The sequence below is a fragment of the Bos grunniens genome, chromosome 12 (genome assembly GCF_055505025.1).
Source record: "Bos grunniens cultivar Pamir isolate PY7600 chromosome 12, Bosgru_T2T1.0, whole genome shotgun sequence".
Classification (NCBI taxonomy): domain Eukaryota; kingdom Metazoa; phylum Chordata; class Mammalia; order Artiodactyla; family Bovidae; genus Bos; species Bos grunniens.
The window spans coordinates 14,389,601-14,407,681 of NC_141176.1; the positions used below are offsets into that span (position 1 = coordinate 14,389,601).

The 18,081-nt window shown below is 39.6% G+C and overlaps 1 protein-coding gene across 5 annotated transcripts; it reads left to right on the forward strand.

Moving 5' to 3' along the window:
• The first annotated feature begins 402 nt into the window (after positions 1-402).
• Positions 403-14,817, forward strand: LACC1 (laccase domain multifunctional purine nucleosidase 1). Of its 5 annotated transcripts, none has more exons than XM_086328874.1 (7): positions 403-989; positions 2,669-3,273; positions 3,924-4,102; positions 7,308-7,473; positions 9,770-9,995; positions 10,423-10,583; positions 11,495-14,817. In XM_086328874.1, the coding sequence occupies exons 2-6, from the start codon at positions 2,724-2,726 to the stop codon at positions 10,580-10,582; spliced, it is 1,281 nt and encodes a 426-aa protein (XP_086185000.1). In that variant the 5' UTR covers positions 403-989; positions 2,669-2,723; the 3' UTR covers position 10,583; positions 11,495-14,817. The 5 variants fall into 5 exon arrangements, 4 of the variants coding, with proteins under 4 accessions (XP_086185000.1, XP_086184999.1, XP_086184996.1 ...); XM_086328873.1 differs by having other exon boundaries at positions 403-979; XM_086328870.1 differs by having other exon boundaries at positions 403-886.
• Positions 14,818-18,081: the final 3,264 nt, after the last annotated feature.

The window sequence follows — 18,081 nt, forward strand, 5'->3', positions numbered from 1 at the left end:
GGGATCAGCAAAAAAGGCAAAGGAGGGTTCCGCCAACTTGTTTCTGGAAACAAAGCCAAACAGTAAAGATGAAAGAAAAAAAATCTGCCTCAGGAGGCGCAGTAAGTGAACTTGGACGAGACACAGTGCCAAGTGCTAACGTAAGGAGGTTCTTGGGCCAGGGCTCTGAGGATGAAACTGGGGGTCCCGAGCGCGCAGAGCGCGGCCTCAGGAGAGGGCGTCGTCGCCCGGGGAGGGAGGCGGCCGCGCCCCCTCCGCCGCGCGCCCCGTCAGGAGGCCGGCCCGCTGCCTCACGGCCCGCCCGCCCCTCACCCGCCCCGCCTCCCGCCCGGGGACCTGCCTATAGCTCCCCTCGGCCCGGCCACTGCTCGGTTCCCGTTCCTCCTCCAGGAGCCGCGCGGCGGGTGCGGGCTGGCGGCCGCCGAACCCGGAACTGCTGACGGTTCCCGGCGCTCCAGCGCGTCCGCCCCCCGGATCGCTCCCGCTCCCCGTCCCCCGGCCCCCCGGCCCGGCCTCCGCAGCCGTCGGGTGGAAGCGGGGCGGGTGCGCCGTCCGCAGTCGAACTGGTGCAGCGGCTGAGGCGGAACGGGCGCCGCCCTCACAGCGGCGGGCACCCGGCTGAAGACTGCGGGGGCGCACGCTCGCGGCCTCTGGGTCTCGTTCAGGCTCAGGACCGGGGCCGGCAGACGCCTCAGAGCTCGAGCTCGCCGCCGAGCGTGCAACCGAAAGTGACGGAGGACGGCCTCGAGTGTGCGCCCGACCGTCAGAAAGGCCCGCAGGGGCTGCAGGAGTCGGGGCGAGGGCCCGGCATGTGGGCAGCGGCCGACCCACGGGGCCGAGCGTCTACCGGGCGGTGGCCGAGGCGTCTGTCGTGCGGCTTTACTCGGTGCGGAGGGCGGGGGTTAGGAGGGGCAGAGGCTGACACCGGAGGGGTCACCAGAGACAAAGCGGCAGCCCGGAGGGGCCGGCAGGGGCTGGGGTGAGAAACCGTGTGCGTGTAGTCGGGGAGTGAGGAGAGCCGGGCTGGGGCGGGGGCAGGGGTGAGGAGAGCCGGGCGGGGTGGGGGGTGCGCACGTGATCCAAATGGCAGTTGCTTGCGTGACCGTTGGACTTAGGAAGGGACCGAGTGCCAAGTGCTAATGTAACGAGGTGCTGCCATACCCGTGAATGCTGGAGGCAAACCTCTTGGTCATCTCTGCTCTTAACCTTCAAAACAGATTTTTTTTTTTTTAATTGAAGTACAGTTAATTTACAATATTAATTTTGGGTTCAACATGGTGAGTCAACGTTTTTATAAATTATACGCCATTTAAGGTTATTCGCAAATACTGGCTGTATTCTTTGTGGGGTACAATATACCCGTGTAGCTTATTTATTTTATAAATAGTAGTTTGTATCTTAATCCCCTTACCCCTATCTTGCCCCTCTCCGCCTTCCCTCAACCTGCTGGTAACCGCTCATACCTGTGAGTCTGTTTGCGGGGGGCGGGGGGTGGGCAGAAATACAATTTTTCTGGAAAAAAAAAAATTTTTTTTTAATTTTAAATGCAACTCCATTTAATTTTATTGAACTTAAGGCCAAGGTATTAAGACATGGCATCTGGCCCTATCACTTAATGGGAAATAGATGGGGAAACAGTGGAAACAGTGTCAGACTTTATTTTGGGGGGCTCCAAAATCACTGCAGATGGTGATTGCAGCCATGAAATTAAAAGACGCTTACTCCTTGGAAGGAAAATTATGACCAACCTAGATAGCATGTTAAGAAGCAGAGACATATCTTTGCCAACAAAGGTCCATCTAGTCAAGGCTATGGTTTTTCCAGTGGTCATGTATGGATGTGAAAGCTGGAGTGTGAAGAAATCTGAGCGCCGAAGACTTGATGCTTTTGAACTGTGGTGTTGGAGAAGACTCTTGAGAGTCCCTTGGACTGCAAGGAGGTCCAACCAAACCAGTCCTTCCTAAAGGAGATCAGTCCTGGGTGTTCATTGGAAGGACTGATGCTAAAGCTGAAACTCCAGTACTTTGGCCACCTCATGCAAAGACTTGACTCATTGGAAAAGACCCTGATGCTGGGAGGGATTGGGGGCAGGAGGAGAAGGGGATGACGGAGGATGAAATGGCTGGATAGCATCACCAACTCAATGCACATGAGTTTGGGTGAACTCCGGGATTTGGTGATGGAAAGGGAGGGCTGGCATGCTGCAATTCATGGGGTTGCAAAGAGTCGGACATGACTGAGTAACTGAACTGAAGGCCCAGGTATCTCTTAGGAAGGGATGTGACCTAACAAGCCTATCATGTCAGGATTAATGATATATCAATGATACGTTGACACCCTGTAATTAAAAAACAGGACTTCCTCCAAGTCAATAAGTAATTCCTCGCTTAAAATTTATTATCTGAAAACAAAACCAAACCTGTTGTTCTACTGGAAAGAGATAAAGTACACTCACAAAATGAATTAAGAGCTGGTTTTGCTTTCATTGTCATGGTTTTCTTCTGATAAACAGTGGATTAGCTTTTCTGGGAGGAGTACAGGCTCGCTATTCTGGTTACATTTTTAAATCAATGCAATTCTTCTTTTTACCCATCCACAAGTTTCCGTTGTAACTATAACTATATTGATATAATTTTGCATTCTTACTTATGCTAATTTTTCTTTACAGGTGAATTTTGGGGGACACACAAACTTCATTCAAGAACTTTGTACAGAATTGAAGGATGGCAGAAGCAGTGTTGATTGATCTCTTTGGTTTGAAACTGAACTCTCAGAAAAACTGTCATCAGACATTATTAAAGATATTGAATGCAGTCCGATATCACCATGGTGCCAAGGCCAAGTTCTTTTGCATAATGTGTTGTAGTAACATCAGCTGTGACCATGATAACTGTGAATTAGAAACAGGCAATGGATTATCAGCTCTCTTGAGAGAATTTGAGATTGTTAGCAATCCCAGCATGGCTGCCTCTTTGTATACAATTAAACAAAAAGTTGATGAAAGGAATTTGAGTTGCATTAAGGTAATTGTGCCTGTGCACCGGAAGACATTAATGAAGGCTTTCATTGATCAACTCTTTACTGATGTTTACAATTTTGAGTTTGAAGATCTACAGATGACTTTGAAGGGAGGTCTTTTGAAACAGTCTACTGAAGTAAACATAATCACATCTCAAGAACTAGAAGCAATCCAGAATGAAATAGAAACATATTTGAGAAGTTTGCCGGCACTGAAGGGAGAATTAACCATTATCACATCTCCTTTGATCCCAGGTATGTTAAACACTATCAGTTGTTTTACTTGAATATGAAAAGCGAGTCTTTCTTTACAGGTTGTTCATCGCTTTTAACCTTGCTTCTTTTGTAGACTGGTGTGAGATTATGTGTTCCTTAGCATCAGTTACAACATGGGAGTGTCATGGACAGCCTTATAGAGTCACGAGTGTGAAGGGATAGTCCCTTCAAAGCCACTCTAAATAAATTTGCTTTATGCAAATTCAGCTTTAAGACAAGTCCCCCAGCCTTGGTTTTAGGTGAGATTTATGACCCTAAGCATTTCCTACTTAGAAATTCTGAAGCCTTAACTCCGTAGTGCCTTCACAGAAGAGTGAAATTTAAAACAGTCAATCTCACTTATTAGTAAAAGGATATTTACTGTGAGCTATATGCTATTGGGATAACAAAAACTAATGGGGAAAAGATACCCTTTGAAGAGCAGTAATCCCATGGAGAAGGTAAAACAAACTCAAAACATTGTGTCATAAGAACAGATGAAGCTATAAAGAGCTGTAGAAATTAGAAACTGGATAAACTAATGCAGGGTGAGGTTATTAGGGAAAGTCTTAATGAGAGACTGGGTTTTTGTAAGGCTTTATAGTCTTTTGTACAGCCTGGTTTTAATCTTCATTGTTTATCCTCAACAGATACTTTCATACATGGATTTACTACAAGAACAGGTGGGATATCTTACATACCAACTCTTAGCTCATTCAATCTCTTCAGTAGTTCCAAACGGAGAGATCCCAAGGCTGTTGTTCAAGAAAATCTGCGTAGGTTGGGGAAGGCTGCAGGATTTAATGTGAATAAATTTTACCAAATAAAGGTACAATTTTGTTTCATATTTTGGAAGATTTAAAGTATATTCTTGACTCTGACAATGACTATATGGACTTTAAATAAGCTATTTAATGTTTACATCTAATGTTTTATCTAAAACTTAGGATAATGTTTGTGATTATTTTTCTTAGAGATACATATCATATTCTAAAGATCAATTCTGTGATATAATACACACACACATACACACACACATCTGGAACTCCTTACATCTAAAAGTATAGTTGTTTTTTACTCACTAAGTTGTGTCCGATTCTTGTGACCCCATGGACTGTAGCCCACTGGCTCCTCTGTCTATGGGATTTCCCAGGCAAGAATACTGGAGTGGGTTGCCATTTCCTTCTCTAGGGTATCTTCCCGACCCAGGGATCAAGCCTGAGTCTCCTACATTGGTAGGTGAGTTTTTTTTGTTTGTTTTTTAACCACTGAACCATGAGGAAAGCCCCAGAGTATAGTACCACTGCCTTTTTGATTTAGAGGTAAGTTTCCTGAATGGTGGGAGAGAAAAGCCATTGTTTTCTATATCAACACTAGGAGGAACTAGGGTAAAACTGATAATTGTTTCTTACAGGATTCTAGATTTCTCTGACTCCAGGAAAAGTAAAAATATTGACTTGGAAATTTAATTTCTTTCAGTCAATTAGTACTTCGTGGAAGGTACTGCTATTAGGTTTAGACCCTAATGCTGGCAAAGATTGAGGGCAGGAGGAGAAGAGGGTGACAGAGGATGAGATGGTTGGATGACATCATCAACTCAATGGACATGAGTTTGGGCAAATTCCACAAGATAATGAAGGACAGAGAAGACTGGTGTGCTGCCGTTAATTAAATCAAAGAGAGTCGGACACAACTGAGTGACTAAACAACTACTGCAGTTAGAGATTTACCGATCTCTAGTGAGGGCTGTTCGTGATGGATGGACTATTTCGAATTTTTTTAAATTTATTTTTAATTGGGGGAGATCTCTTCAGGAAAATTAGAGATACCAAGGGAAAATTTCATGCAAAGATGGGTTCAATAAATGACAGAAATGGTATGGACCTAACAGAAGCAGAAGATATTAAGAGATGGCAAGAATACACAGAAGAACTGTACAAAAAAGATCTTCAAGACCCAGATAATCGTGATGGTGTGATCACTTACCTAGAGCCAGACATCCTGGACTGTGAAGTCAAGTGGACCTTAGAAAGCATCACTACGAACAAAGCTAGTGGAGGTGGTGGAATTCCAGTTGAGCTATTTAAAATCCTGAAAGATGATGCTGTGAAAGTGCTGCACTCAATATGCCAGCAAATTTGGAAAACTCAGCAATGGCCACAGGACTGGAAAACATCAGTTTTCATTCCAGTCCCAAAGAAAGGCAGTGCCAAAGAATGCTCAAACAACTGCACAATTGCACTCATCTCACACGCTAGTAAAGTAATGCTCAAAATTCTCCAAGCCAGGCTTCAGCAATACGTGAACTGTGAACTTCCAGATGTTCAAGCTGATTTTAGAAAAGGCAGAGGAACCAGAGATCAAATTGTCAACATCTGCTGGATCATCAAAAAAGCAAGAGAGTTCCAGAAAACATCTATTTCTGCTTTATTGACTATGCCAAACCCTTTGACTGTGTGGATCACAAGAAACTGTGGAAAATTCTGAAAGAGATGGGCATACCAGACCACCTGACCTGCCTCTTGAGAAACCTATATGCAGATCAGGAAGCAACAGTTAGAACTGGACATGGAACAACAGACTGGTTCCAAATAGGAAAAGGAGTACGTCAAGGCTGTATATTGTCACCCTCCTTATTTAACTTCTATGCAGAGTACATCATGAGAAATGCTGGGCTGGAAGAAGTACAAGCTGGAATCAAGATTGCTGGGAGAAATATCAATAACCTCAGATATGCAGATGACAACATCCTTAAGGCAGAAAGTGAAGAGGAACTGAAGGGCCTCTTGATGAAAATGAAAGAGGAGAGTGAAAAAGTTGGCTTAAAGCTCAAGATTCAGAAAACTAGGATCATGGCATCTGGTCCCATCACTTCATGGGAAATAGATGGAGAAATGGTGGAAACAGTGTCAGACTTTATTTTGGGGGGTTGCAAAATCACTGCAGATGGTGATTGCAGCCATGAAATTAAAAGACGCTTACTCCTTGGGAGGAAAGTTATGACCAGCCTAGATAGCGTATTAAGAAGCAGAGACATTACTTTGCCAACAAAGGTCCGTCTAGTCAAGACTATGGTTTTTCCAGTGGTCATGTATGGATGTGAGAGTTGGACTGTGAAGAAGGCTGAGTGCCGAAGAATTGATGCTTTTGAACTGTGGTGTTGGAGAAGACTCTTGAGAGTCCCTTGGACTGCAAGGAGATCCAGCCAGTCCATCCTAAAGGAGACCAGTCCTGGGTGTTCATTGGAAGGACTCATGCTGAGGCTTAAACTCCAATACTTTGGCCACTTCATGTGAAGAGTTGATTCATTGGAAAAGTCAGCTGATGCTGGGAGGGACTGAGGGCAGGAGGAGAAGGGGATGACAGAGGATGAGATGGCTGGATGGCATCACCAACTCGATGCACATGAGTTTGGGTGAATTCCGGGTGTTGGTGATGAACAGGGAGGCCTGGCGTGCTGTGATTCATGGAGTCGCAAAGAGTCGGACACGACTGAGCGACTGAACTGAACTGAACTGAACTGAATTGCTTTACAATGTTGTGTTAGTTTCTGCCGTACCACAATGTGAATCAGCCACAAGTATATATATATCTCCTCCCTTTTGAACCTCCCATTGGCTATCTGTTTTACATATGGAAGTGTATATATGTCAATACTACTCTCAACTGATCCCACCCTCTCTTCCCTGCCCTCCTGCTGTGACCACAAGTCTGTTCACTACACTTGTGAACACTTGTGAATACTACACTTGTATGCGTGTCTATTCCTGCACTACAAATAGGTTCATCAGTACTATTTTGATTTTTTTTTAAATGTTGAAGTCTGTTTTCCTTTGAGGAAAATACATAGAGATTATCATATCATAGAGTTAAATAAATTTGTTATTATATATATATGGACCTGATGTATTTAAGGAATGCTAGTAACCTTAAACTGGTTATATAATTTTGTACAAAATACATACTTTCAGAAAAGCTTATGGTATGAGAAATTCTATTTTAAAAACATTTTTATTTCACATCTTTGGTATTAGACTGATCATGCCAATGATGTCTGGATTATGGGAAGGAAGGAGCCTGAATCTTATGATGGAATCACCACAAATCAAAGAGGAGTCACAATAGCAGCTCTTGGTGCTGACTGTATTCCGATAGTTTTTGCAGATCCTGTCAAAAAAGCATGTGGGGTTGCTCACTCTGGTAAGTGTACTTAGTTAAGCACCTAGGATTTTTACCAATTTGGGGGGAAAGTTATAATTTTTCTCTGATGGACATTGTTTTTGTTCATTCTGTAAGTAATGGTCTGACTCTCTCTGACCTCATGGGCTGCAGCACTCCAGGCTTCCCTGTCCTTCACCATCTCCCAGAGCTTGCTCAAACTCATGGCCATTAAATCGACAATGCCATTCAACCATCTCATCCTCTGTCATCCCCTTCTCTTCCTGCCCTCAGTCTTTCCCAGCATTTAAATAGTTAATTACTACCCATGGTGATAAGTAAAGATAGAAGAGGGCTAGTAGACTCTTAGGTCAGGAGCAAATACAAGGAGTACTTACGTCAAATTATGTGACTCAGAGTATAATCCCTAAAGAAAGCAGTTACCTAGGCTGATTCCTGGGAGATTTGTAGGATTTGGCTAGGTACCAATGTTTCTCAGCAGGAGTGTTATTAACATTTGGGGCAAGATAGTCTTACATTGCAGACTTAAGTTTGCTTGGCTTTCAGAATTCTTAATGCCAGTTGTACTTGTTGTAATAACCAAAAAGAAAAGCCCTTATGCTTTTCAAAACATTCCCAGGGAGTTGTACTGAGTTGTATTGTCTCTGGTTTGAGAAGTCTACCCTTGAAGTCTAGGTAATAGGGAATAGGAAGGTTAGACATGTCATAGAAGGTGTTTTTGAAATGCAGCAGCAAGTGTAAAGATAAAAAACAAGATATGTTTGGAAAATTGCATGTAGTTTAATATGTTATAGTTGATTAGCTTTAACTATTCTCTGAAAATAAGAACAAAGAATTTTTAGGTGCTATGTTTGTTAAGGTTTTGGAATTTTGTTTGTTGGAAGTTTTTTAAAAATACTATTTAGATTATCCAGTGGTAATGAGTCTATGTAAAATGAGGAGTGCTTGTAAATCTATGGCTACTTTGTTTGCATTTTAGACTATAGACAAATAAAGTGGTTTTTTGTTTGTTTTGATCTAACTAAAGTAATGGAATTGAATGACTAGAAGTCAGGTTTACTATTTAACATTGTCAAAAGTTATTTAAAATATGAGTCTTAGTTCCTGGATATAAAACGTGAATATTATTTGTTACTTCCTGGGTTTTGAAACATTAAATTTAAAATTATGAAAGATAAATGAAACAGTCTTGAAAAGGAACAAAGTTAGATGTCTCATACTTCTTAATTTCAAAACTTATTATAAAGCTACAGTAATCAAAACAGTATGTATAGTACTGGCATAAAGACAATAGAGCAATGGAATGGAATAGACATTCCAGAAACAAACCCTTGCAATAGGGTCAGATGATTTTTGACAAGGTACCTAGACTATACAATGGGGAAAGGACAATTTCTTTAACAGATGGTACTGGGGAAACTGGATAGGCATATGCAAAAGAACAACGTTGGACCCTTACGTCATATATAAAAACTAACTCAAAGTGGATCAAAGATCTAAATGTAAGAGCTAAAACTCTAAAAATGAAAGATTAAATGTAAATCCTTGTGATCTTGGATTAAGCAATGGTTTCTTAGATATGATACCAAAAGCACAAGCAACAGAAGTAAAAATAGATAAGTTGGATTTTATCAAAAACAAATTTCTGTGCATCAAAGAACACAATCAACAAAGTAAAAAGTCAGCCCAACAGATTGAGAGTAAATATTTGCAGTTCATACATCTAATAAGGAGTTAATATTCAAAATACAAAAAGAATACCTACAGTTCAACAACAACAAAAACTAAAAGATTTGATTGAAAAATGGGTAAAGGACTTTAGTAGATCTTTCTCCAAAGATGATATACAAATGGTCAGTAAAAATGTGAAAAGATGCCCAACATCACTAATTTGGAAAAAGCAAATAAAAACCACAGGATATCACCTCACATCCATTAGAATGGCTGATATTTTTTTAAAAATGAAAATAAGTTTTGTTGAAGAGAAATGGAAACCATGATGCACTGTTGGTGGGAGTATAAAATGATGCAGCTGCCATGAAAAACTGTGATGATTCCTCAAAAAGTTTTAAATAGAATTCATATTATCCAACAGTTCCACTTCTGAACATATATCCAAAGAATTTAAAGCAGGATGTCAATAGGATATTTACACACCTATGCTCAAAACATAAATTATTCACAATAACTAAGAAGTGAAAGGACCCTTAGGAAAAATACATAAACTGACCCTGCTCATTTTTAACTTAGATATAAATTAAGATGACATTTTGTTATGTTAGGACTTTGCTTAGCTCTCTTTCTTCCTATTTACTAGGTTGGAGAGGTACCATGTTAGGTGTTGCTATGGCTACAGTGAACGCTATGAGAGCAGAATATGGCTGCAGTTTGGAAGACATTATTGTTGTATTGGGGCCTTCAGTCGGACCGTGCTGTTTTACTCTTCCAAGGGAATCAGCAAAGGCATTTCATAATCTTGATCCTGGATGTGTACGGCTGTTGGACTCACCAAATCCCTATGTTGACATCCGTAAAGCCACTAGGTATGTTTGATTTCAGGCTACCCTGTTGGTTTAGTGGTAAAGAACTCGCCTACCAATGCAGGAGATGTGGGTTTGATCGCTGGGTTGGGAAGATTCCCTGGAGAAGGAAATGGTAACCCACTCCAGTTTTTTTGCCTGGGAAACATCATGGACAGAGGAACCTGGCAGGCTGTAGTCCATGGGATCACAAAAGAGTCAGACAGGACTTAGCGATTAAACAACAATAACGACTGATTTCAGTCCAGAATTGTAATGGTGAAATCTACCATTTCCTGTTGTGTCCCTGTTCTGTAACTGAATGACAACTTGCATTGTTCCAAGCAGATCTTTTCCAGAGTTCTTTTACACTAATATCAATGCTTTTTCCATGCTGCTTTGTCTGTTGGTAAAGTAAAGTTTCTGTTTTTCGAAAAATGTTTATCCTAAGGATTCTTCTAGAACGGGGAGGAATTCTACCACAGAATATTCAGGACCAGAACCAGGATCTCAACCTCTGTACATCTTGTCATCCTGACAAGTATTTTTCCCATGTCCGCGATGGCCCTAACTTTGGTACACAGATTGGCTTCATCTCAGTTAGAGAATGAGGTACAGTAGCTTCTCTCTCCCTTCTCCTCCCTGCTTCCACCTTTCCCTCCCCTCATTTTGAAAAATAATTGTACTTAACTTCACTCCTTTATTCCTGTAGGAAGAATTAATTTTCTACTTTTTAGTGAAACAATAATGGTAGAACAGTTCATTTTCAGTGATGTACTCTAATATAAAAGGAAAGTATAAGTATATATGAGAGTATAAAAGTAAAACAATTTTTCATTAAATCCTTTTTGTATGCCATTTAACTCTCCTATATGCTCAACATCTTCTATTTTTATCATAACATCTTTATAATTTTTTAAATTCTTTTGAGTTTTAAGAAGAAATCCTTGCTAAAAAACCTAAATTCTAGAGTAATAATACATACACAGACCAGCCTAGTTTTACAACCAAACTTCCAACTGGTTATCTGTAGCAGGAGTTGATCAATTTTTTTAAAGATCTAGATAGTACACATTTTAGGTGTTGTGGGACACATCGTCTCTGTTCAGCTATACAAGTCTGCTTTTGTAGAGCAAAAGCAGACAGAAGCAGAAATGAATGAATATGTCTGTACTTCAGTAAAATTCTGTTGACAAAAAAACAGGTGAGGGGCCAGGTTTGGTCCACAGGGTATAGTTTGCTGACACTTGAGCTACAATCATAGAGCAGGATTGAGTGTAATTTCATTAAATTAGTATTTCTTAGAGATGGATTTTTTTGGTTATACAAAATTTTGTGACAGTGATATGGCACTAACTCTTTAGCATATATCTGATTTTCCTTAAGGTTATTTTAACTGAATATTGTTTTTAGTCTTTACAATGTCTTTAACTCTTTAATATACAAAAGACTTTAAAAAATTTAGTGATTCCTTTAATAGCACTACTAACGGTCTCATATTTGATTTCTATGTATTTTTACAGATACTTGACTGGATTTTTGCATAACTATTTCCTGCTTCCTTCCAAACCAACTGTAAGAAAGAAATGTAGCTGTTTGATATACTTAAAACCAAAAGGATTACAATGAATAATTCAACTTTCATATATACTTTCATTATTATCCAAAGCCAAATGATTTATTGATTTTAACAATAACTGACACAAAATCAATATGATATAGTTTGTATGTTATACAGATAAGAATTATTCTTAAAGTTTGTCCTCTGTATTTGTTACATACATCAGGAATAAGTCTATTCAGTTTAGTATTTATTGGGTAGCCTCTATTTGTCAAGCATTCCGTGAATCATAGATGAAATCAAGATGAGTAATACTTTTTCCCTTTGAGTCTAATGTAGTGAAAGAGATAAACACTTCTAACACTTAAGTTTAATTTTAACAGCAGAAGAGTACAGGAGAAGGAGGATTAATTCTATCTGAAACGCAGACTGGAGAAGGTATTGCAGAGAAAATGACTTGTCACATGGATCTGAAAGACATACAGACTTTTGACAAAAAAAGAACAACCATAACAGGTTAAGGGAATACCATAAACTAGGGCATGAAACTGAAAGTGTTCTAGAAAGAGGAGGGTGTGGGTAGGAGTTACTGGAAAAACAGGTTAGAAACAAATTAGGGTCTTGACTGCTATGTCAAAGAATTTTGGAGTTTATTTTCCAGGCAAAGAGTAGGTATAGAAAGTAGGAGAGTGTTTTTATGTCCTTGGCATTATATTAACATGATGGATTTGTGAGAGACTAAAGCAGAGAGATTAGTTAAGAGACAATCAGAATACTTTAAAAAAGAAATAATGAAGCCCGAATGCAGTGGAAATTAAAATTGAGAGTAAATGAAATAGTATGACATTTCAGAGACGGAATCTGCAGATCCTATTCCTAGAGCATGGAGGTGAGAGGTGAGGACCAGTGGGGAAATCCCTGATAACTCCCCAGTCTCTGCTTGATGACTATCTGGAGGGGCAGCCAAGATGGGGAAGAGGTTTGGGACACGGGAGGAATAATGAATTTGACACATAGACTGAAGGGCTTCCAGATGGAAATATGTGATCAACAATTAGATATAGAGACCTGGAACCTGGGAAGGAGCCATGAATAAAGAGAGATTTGGGAGTTGGCTGTGCAGAGATAGTGCCTGGGTCTACTAGAATAGGCTGAGTCATCTTCACAGAAACACAGAGTGAGAAAAAAGGAGGTCCAAGGATGAAACCTTACACACCTGCATTTGAAGAGCCAGAAACTGAACCAGTAAAAAAGATTAATCTAGAAAAAAAAAATATATACAGTCATTTTGGGGAGAGAAGCCAGCATAAATATGAGAAGTACTCAAAAAGAAATCTTCAGGGAGTTCCTGGTGGCATAGTGGTTAGGATTTGGTGTTTCCACCGCGGAGGCCTGAATTTGATCCCTGGCCAGGGGTGGGAGGGATCATCCTGCATGCCACTGGTTGCAGCCAAAACACAAAAATAAATAAGAAGCTAGTAGATTACTGTGTTGAGGCTGTTCTATGGGTCATTGTGGTGATGGATTTCAGTGCTTTGAGGAAGAGGATGCACCAGTGTCAACACTACTTTGCTAGTATTTATTGAAGTAAGTGAAGTTGCTCAGGTGTGTCTGACTTTTCGACCCTATGGACTGTAGCCCAGCAGGCTCCTCTGCCCATGAGATTTTCCAGGCAAGAATACTGGAGTGAGTTGCCATTTCCTTCTCCAGGAGATCTTCCCGACCCAGGGATTGAACCCGAGTCTCCCGCACTGTAGGCAGATGCTTTACCATCTGAGCTACCAGGGAAGTCCAGAGGACATAAAACACTGGGGGCTGTATTTTGACACAAGGGGTGTATATGTATACTGTGTGTGTGTAGGGGCGGGGGTGAGTAGTTTTAAGCGTATGTGTAGGCTGAAGAGAAAAGTTAAGGTGTTTTCACTTGGGGAAATGGTATGGTACCTATTTTTACCATGAATTTTGTCACAGTGAACCTTAAAAGGATTTCTTATTTCGTACATGTATTTCTTACCTGAATATGCAGAAAATTACGTTTGTTTGGTACTTCTCATCCATTACCTCATTTTACCCTACAGGTACTCTAAAGTACATAAGTCAGGTGCTGTTCCTTTTGTTCAGATGACCCTCGATGAGTTAGAGACTGAAATCACATAAATTGTGATAAAGAAAGATTTGAACCTATATGTCTTGTGACCCCATATCTCATTTCAGATTTTACAGTTAATCAAAGCTATCTAAATTAAAATTTTACGACTTTTTGTTAATGTCAGTATTCTTATACTCAGTCAAAATTTTGTTGAGGTGCTAGGGTAGATTAAAAAATACAGTTGTAGCCCATATTTTTTTAATATCCAGTGAAAGGTGACAGTCAATACAACAATTTCAATACTGTGATATGTGTTGTATGGTTGTGACAACCTGATACCTTGTTTGTTTAATTCTTTTATGAAACTCATGAGAAATTTATAGAAAATATCTCATTTCAAAGTAAGAAAGACAAGATAAATGTCGGGTACTAACACATATATCTGGAGAAGGAAATGGCAGTCCACTCCAGTGCTATTGCCTGGAAAAACCCATGGACAGAGGAGCTTGGTAGGCTACAGTCCATGGGATCGCAAAGAGTTGGACACGACTGAACGACTTCACTTTGACTTTCAACGCATATATATGGAATCTAGAGAGATGGTACTGATGAAATTATTTGCAGGGCAGCAGTGGAGAAACAGACATAAAGAACAGACTTATGGACAGATTGGGGGAGGAAGGAGAGGGTGAGATGTATGGAGAGAGTAACATGGAAACTTACATTACCATATGTAAAATGGATAGCCAATGGGGATTTTCTGTATGTCTCAGGAAACTCAAACAGGGGCTCTGTAACAACCTAGAGGGGTGGGCTGGGGAGGGAGATGGGAAGAAGGTTCAAGACGGAGGGAACATATGTATACCTCTGGTTAATTCATGTTGATATTTGGCAGAAAACATTTTGTAAAACAATTATACTTCAGTTAAAAAATAAATACATTTTTAAAAATACCTCATGTCTTCCAATTCAGGGAAGGCATTAAATACAAATTATAAGAGCAATTTCAAACTCATGCAAAATACTCTTTTGTTTCACGATAATAAGATTAAAGAATAATTCCACTGAGAAAAATGGGTAATTTTCCAATTTGTCGCTCTATATTAATCTGTTGAATGCAGAGTATTAGGTAGCCATGTTTTACTTTATGTACCAAAATATTCCAAAGCCAAATAAAAAATTATTTTTGAAAAAAATTACATTTGATTATTTATGACTGGATTATCTGTGTCAAAGCATATAAAGAGAAGTTGTCTCCTTGCAATTTTACTGAGTGAGAAGTATTGATTCAATAACTCAGAAACAGACTGTTACTGTTAAATAGTCATATCTTATTGCCTCTACAAGAGTCTCTCTCACGTTTAAGCATTTGTATGTAGGTTTCTGGGACTTTCAGGGTGTAACTACAATGATGACTTTTAGTAAGTTTTGTTCTGTTTTCAATCTCGGTACTGCTTCTAACTGCACATAGGAAATACAAGTTATCATTTTAGTGAGACGATAAATTAATTTTTTAAATCAGAGTTCAGGAGATCATTTTTTAGAGGTACTAATTATCAAACTAAAATTTATCTAATTGTAATTTGAAATCCCAAGGGGTAGCATAGTGACTAATTATGCTATACTCCATTGCTTTACAAAGCAATGCAAAAAAATGGTCTTTCCATGACGAGGTAGTAGCTCTGCTACTTTCTACAAGTAGCTCTGTTCTGTTGCTTGGTATAAAGTTGAACCAATCTTAACCTATGTGTTTGTACAAAATACTTGTAAAGCTCTCATTTTAGATACAACTTCTTTACACTTTCAAGTAGATAAAAACATTTAGGAATCCTCACCTCCCTGGGTCTCACTTCTACAGAATCTCTAGTAACTGCTTCTCTGTAAGTAGATTTTGAGGGAGGAAATTCAGAGAAGCTTACTCTGTGTCACGTGGTAAACAGATAATACCCATGGATTCATAAGCTGGAACTAAGAGGACAATGACATATGAATTACATCATTTTATATCTCAAAGTGGGATTTTACATTTTTTTCCCCTGGTTTTCCTGAAGTTATCCTTCCAATGTATCCATCCTACTTCTTTATGTGAACTTTTAGAGAATGCCTTCAATCTGTAGAAGTCCACTCAGTTATCTGTGTATTTGTGTGTGTAGACGTGGATCTGTGTGTGTGCTAAATAGTAAATGAGAAATATCTATGTGCCATGTAAGATACATAGCCTGTTCGCCCTAGCTAGTGTAAATTCACACAAAATACACTGGATGCAGTGGATCAGGTTTCTCTGTATAAAAATTTTGTGAATCGTGCAGTAAAGGATGGAAGCGTGGTCCCTGTGCTCACTGTAGTGTTTATGGGAACTCTGGCCTAGAGCATGCCCGTTTCCATTGTAGGCAATGTTTTAAACTTTACTTGTGATGGCAAAGATGAGGCAGCTCCTGTAAGTAATGCACTGTTCCATGCTAGGTCATCCTGTAACTAAGGAAGAGGAAATCTGCCAGTACTGTTTTTTCTGGATTTAATTTAGTTTGGACTCAATGATCACATGTCAGTTATGTGGAGACAAACTTCTCATACTCTCCCCACAGATGCATTTTCTGTGTAGAAAAAGATATGTTATGTCACATCCCCCCTGTGTTTGTGTCAGGGGCCTGAGGTGAACTATGTACTTTTTGTATCTGGAGCAAGCTTTTTAATTCTCAGAAGGCTGGGGTGTCCAGTTACTCTATCTTCTTAAGCAATTAAAATTTCTAGCCGATTCAATAGCTCGAACTACTACAGTCCTTTCTAACAATAAAAAAGGGTACTCATTTCATGAGAAACATTTGAGTGTAAATTAGATGGATTTATGTGACAATTGAGTTTTGCATTTTCATCCTTTATTTTCTTATTTCTGCATCACTCATTACTACATTTACATCTTACCAGTGCTTCCCTATTCCTTCACTTTCCTTAAGCATGTGTTTTAGTCTGTTAGTGCTCTCAAGCTAAATTATCGGTGTATAAGAAATATGTGGAAGAGAGGATTAAGTTGATACCACAAATTCGAGGAAGTAAAAAAGTGATCCACAGTTTCCAACTGGTCAAGAACTGTAAAAAGGATAGGAGATACAGCCAAAACCAAGATGTCAACTACACTTCAGTAAAACTTTTTAAAAACTAAATTGGCTATACCATTTTACCAAAAAAAGGAGGCAGACTGTTCTAGATAAAAGTATGTTTATTAGACCTAACAATCCCATGTAATGAGCGGTTCCTACATTTTTGAGGCAATTGGGAAAAATTTAAATATGGTTGAGGTATTAAATGACAGGAATTATTAATTTGCTGCTGCTGCTAAGTCGCTTCAGTCGTGTCCGACTCTGTGCAACCCCAGAGACGGCAGCCCACCAGGTTCCCCGTCCCTGGGACTCTCCAGGCAAGAACACTGGAGTGGGTTGCCATTTCCTTCTCCAATGCATGAAAGTGAAAAGTGAAAGTGAAGTCGCTCAGTCATGTCCGACTTTTAGCGACCCCATGGACTGCAGCCCACCAGGCTCCTCTGCCCATGGGATTTTCCAGGCAAGAGTACTGGAGTGGGGTGCCATTTAATTTTTCTAGGGGTTAATGATATTGCAGTCTTGTTAAAAATGTCTGTTAATCCTTATTGAACTATGTAGGAGTAAACTGATATGTTACATGCCAGTTACTATGAAATATTTTAATAATAAAACGGATATGATGCAAGTGTGGCAGTATCTTGATAATTGTTGAACCTGAATGATGGTTATCTGGGGGTGCATTGTACTATTTACTCTGCTTTCCTGAATGTTTTCAATTGAGCCATAATTTCTTGCCCTGCTAGTAATATTTAAAGTAACATTTCTGTTTCAAAAAATATGTACGTGTTTCAGTTTTCTTTTTTTTAAAGCAGAAGATGAACAATGTCAACTCATTCTTGTACATACATGGTGTGGAGAGTGGAAAGAAGATAGCAAAAATCGGTTGAACTCTTGTTTAAAAGAAGAGTTTGAGGGTTGTATGTCATTTATATTAAATGACTGTTCTCTTATATAGAGGAGGAATAATTCACAAAATATCAGACAACAAGGAACTGCCTTTTCTGCTAAATAACAGCTATCTTAAAATAATAAGCTTACTTTCATCTTTTCTATTATATGAAATGGAATCTGGTTGATACAATGATTACTTTAATGAAAAACTACATGAAGAGTCTATCCTCTAGCATAAAAATAGACTAGGACAGAATAAAAATGTATGGCTTAATAGGAGTTTATGATAAAAGTCAGTGTTTTCCAATGAGAATTAATGGGACTGCCAAAAAAGCTCATGGGATCCCAGGTTGCCATATAGAAGTATACTTCTAGAATATGCAAAGTAATGTCTTTTTCTTCTAATAAATTGATTAGACAATATTTGGAACATTATATTTTGGGAAATAATCCTTGTATAAGGTCAAAGAA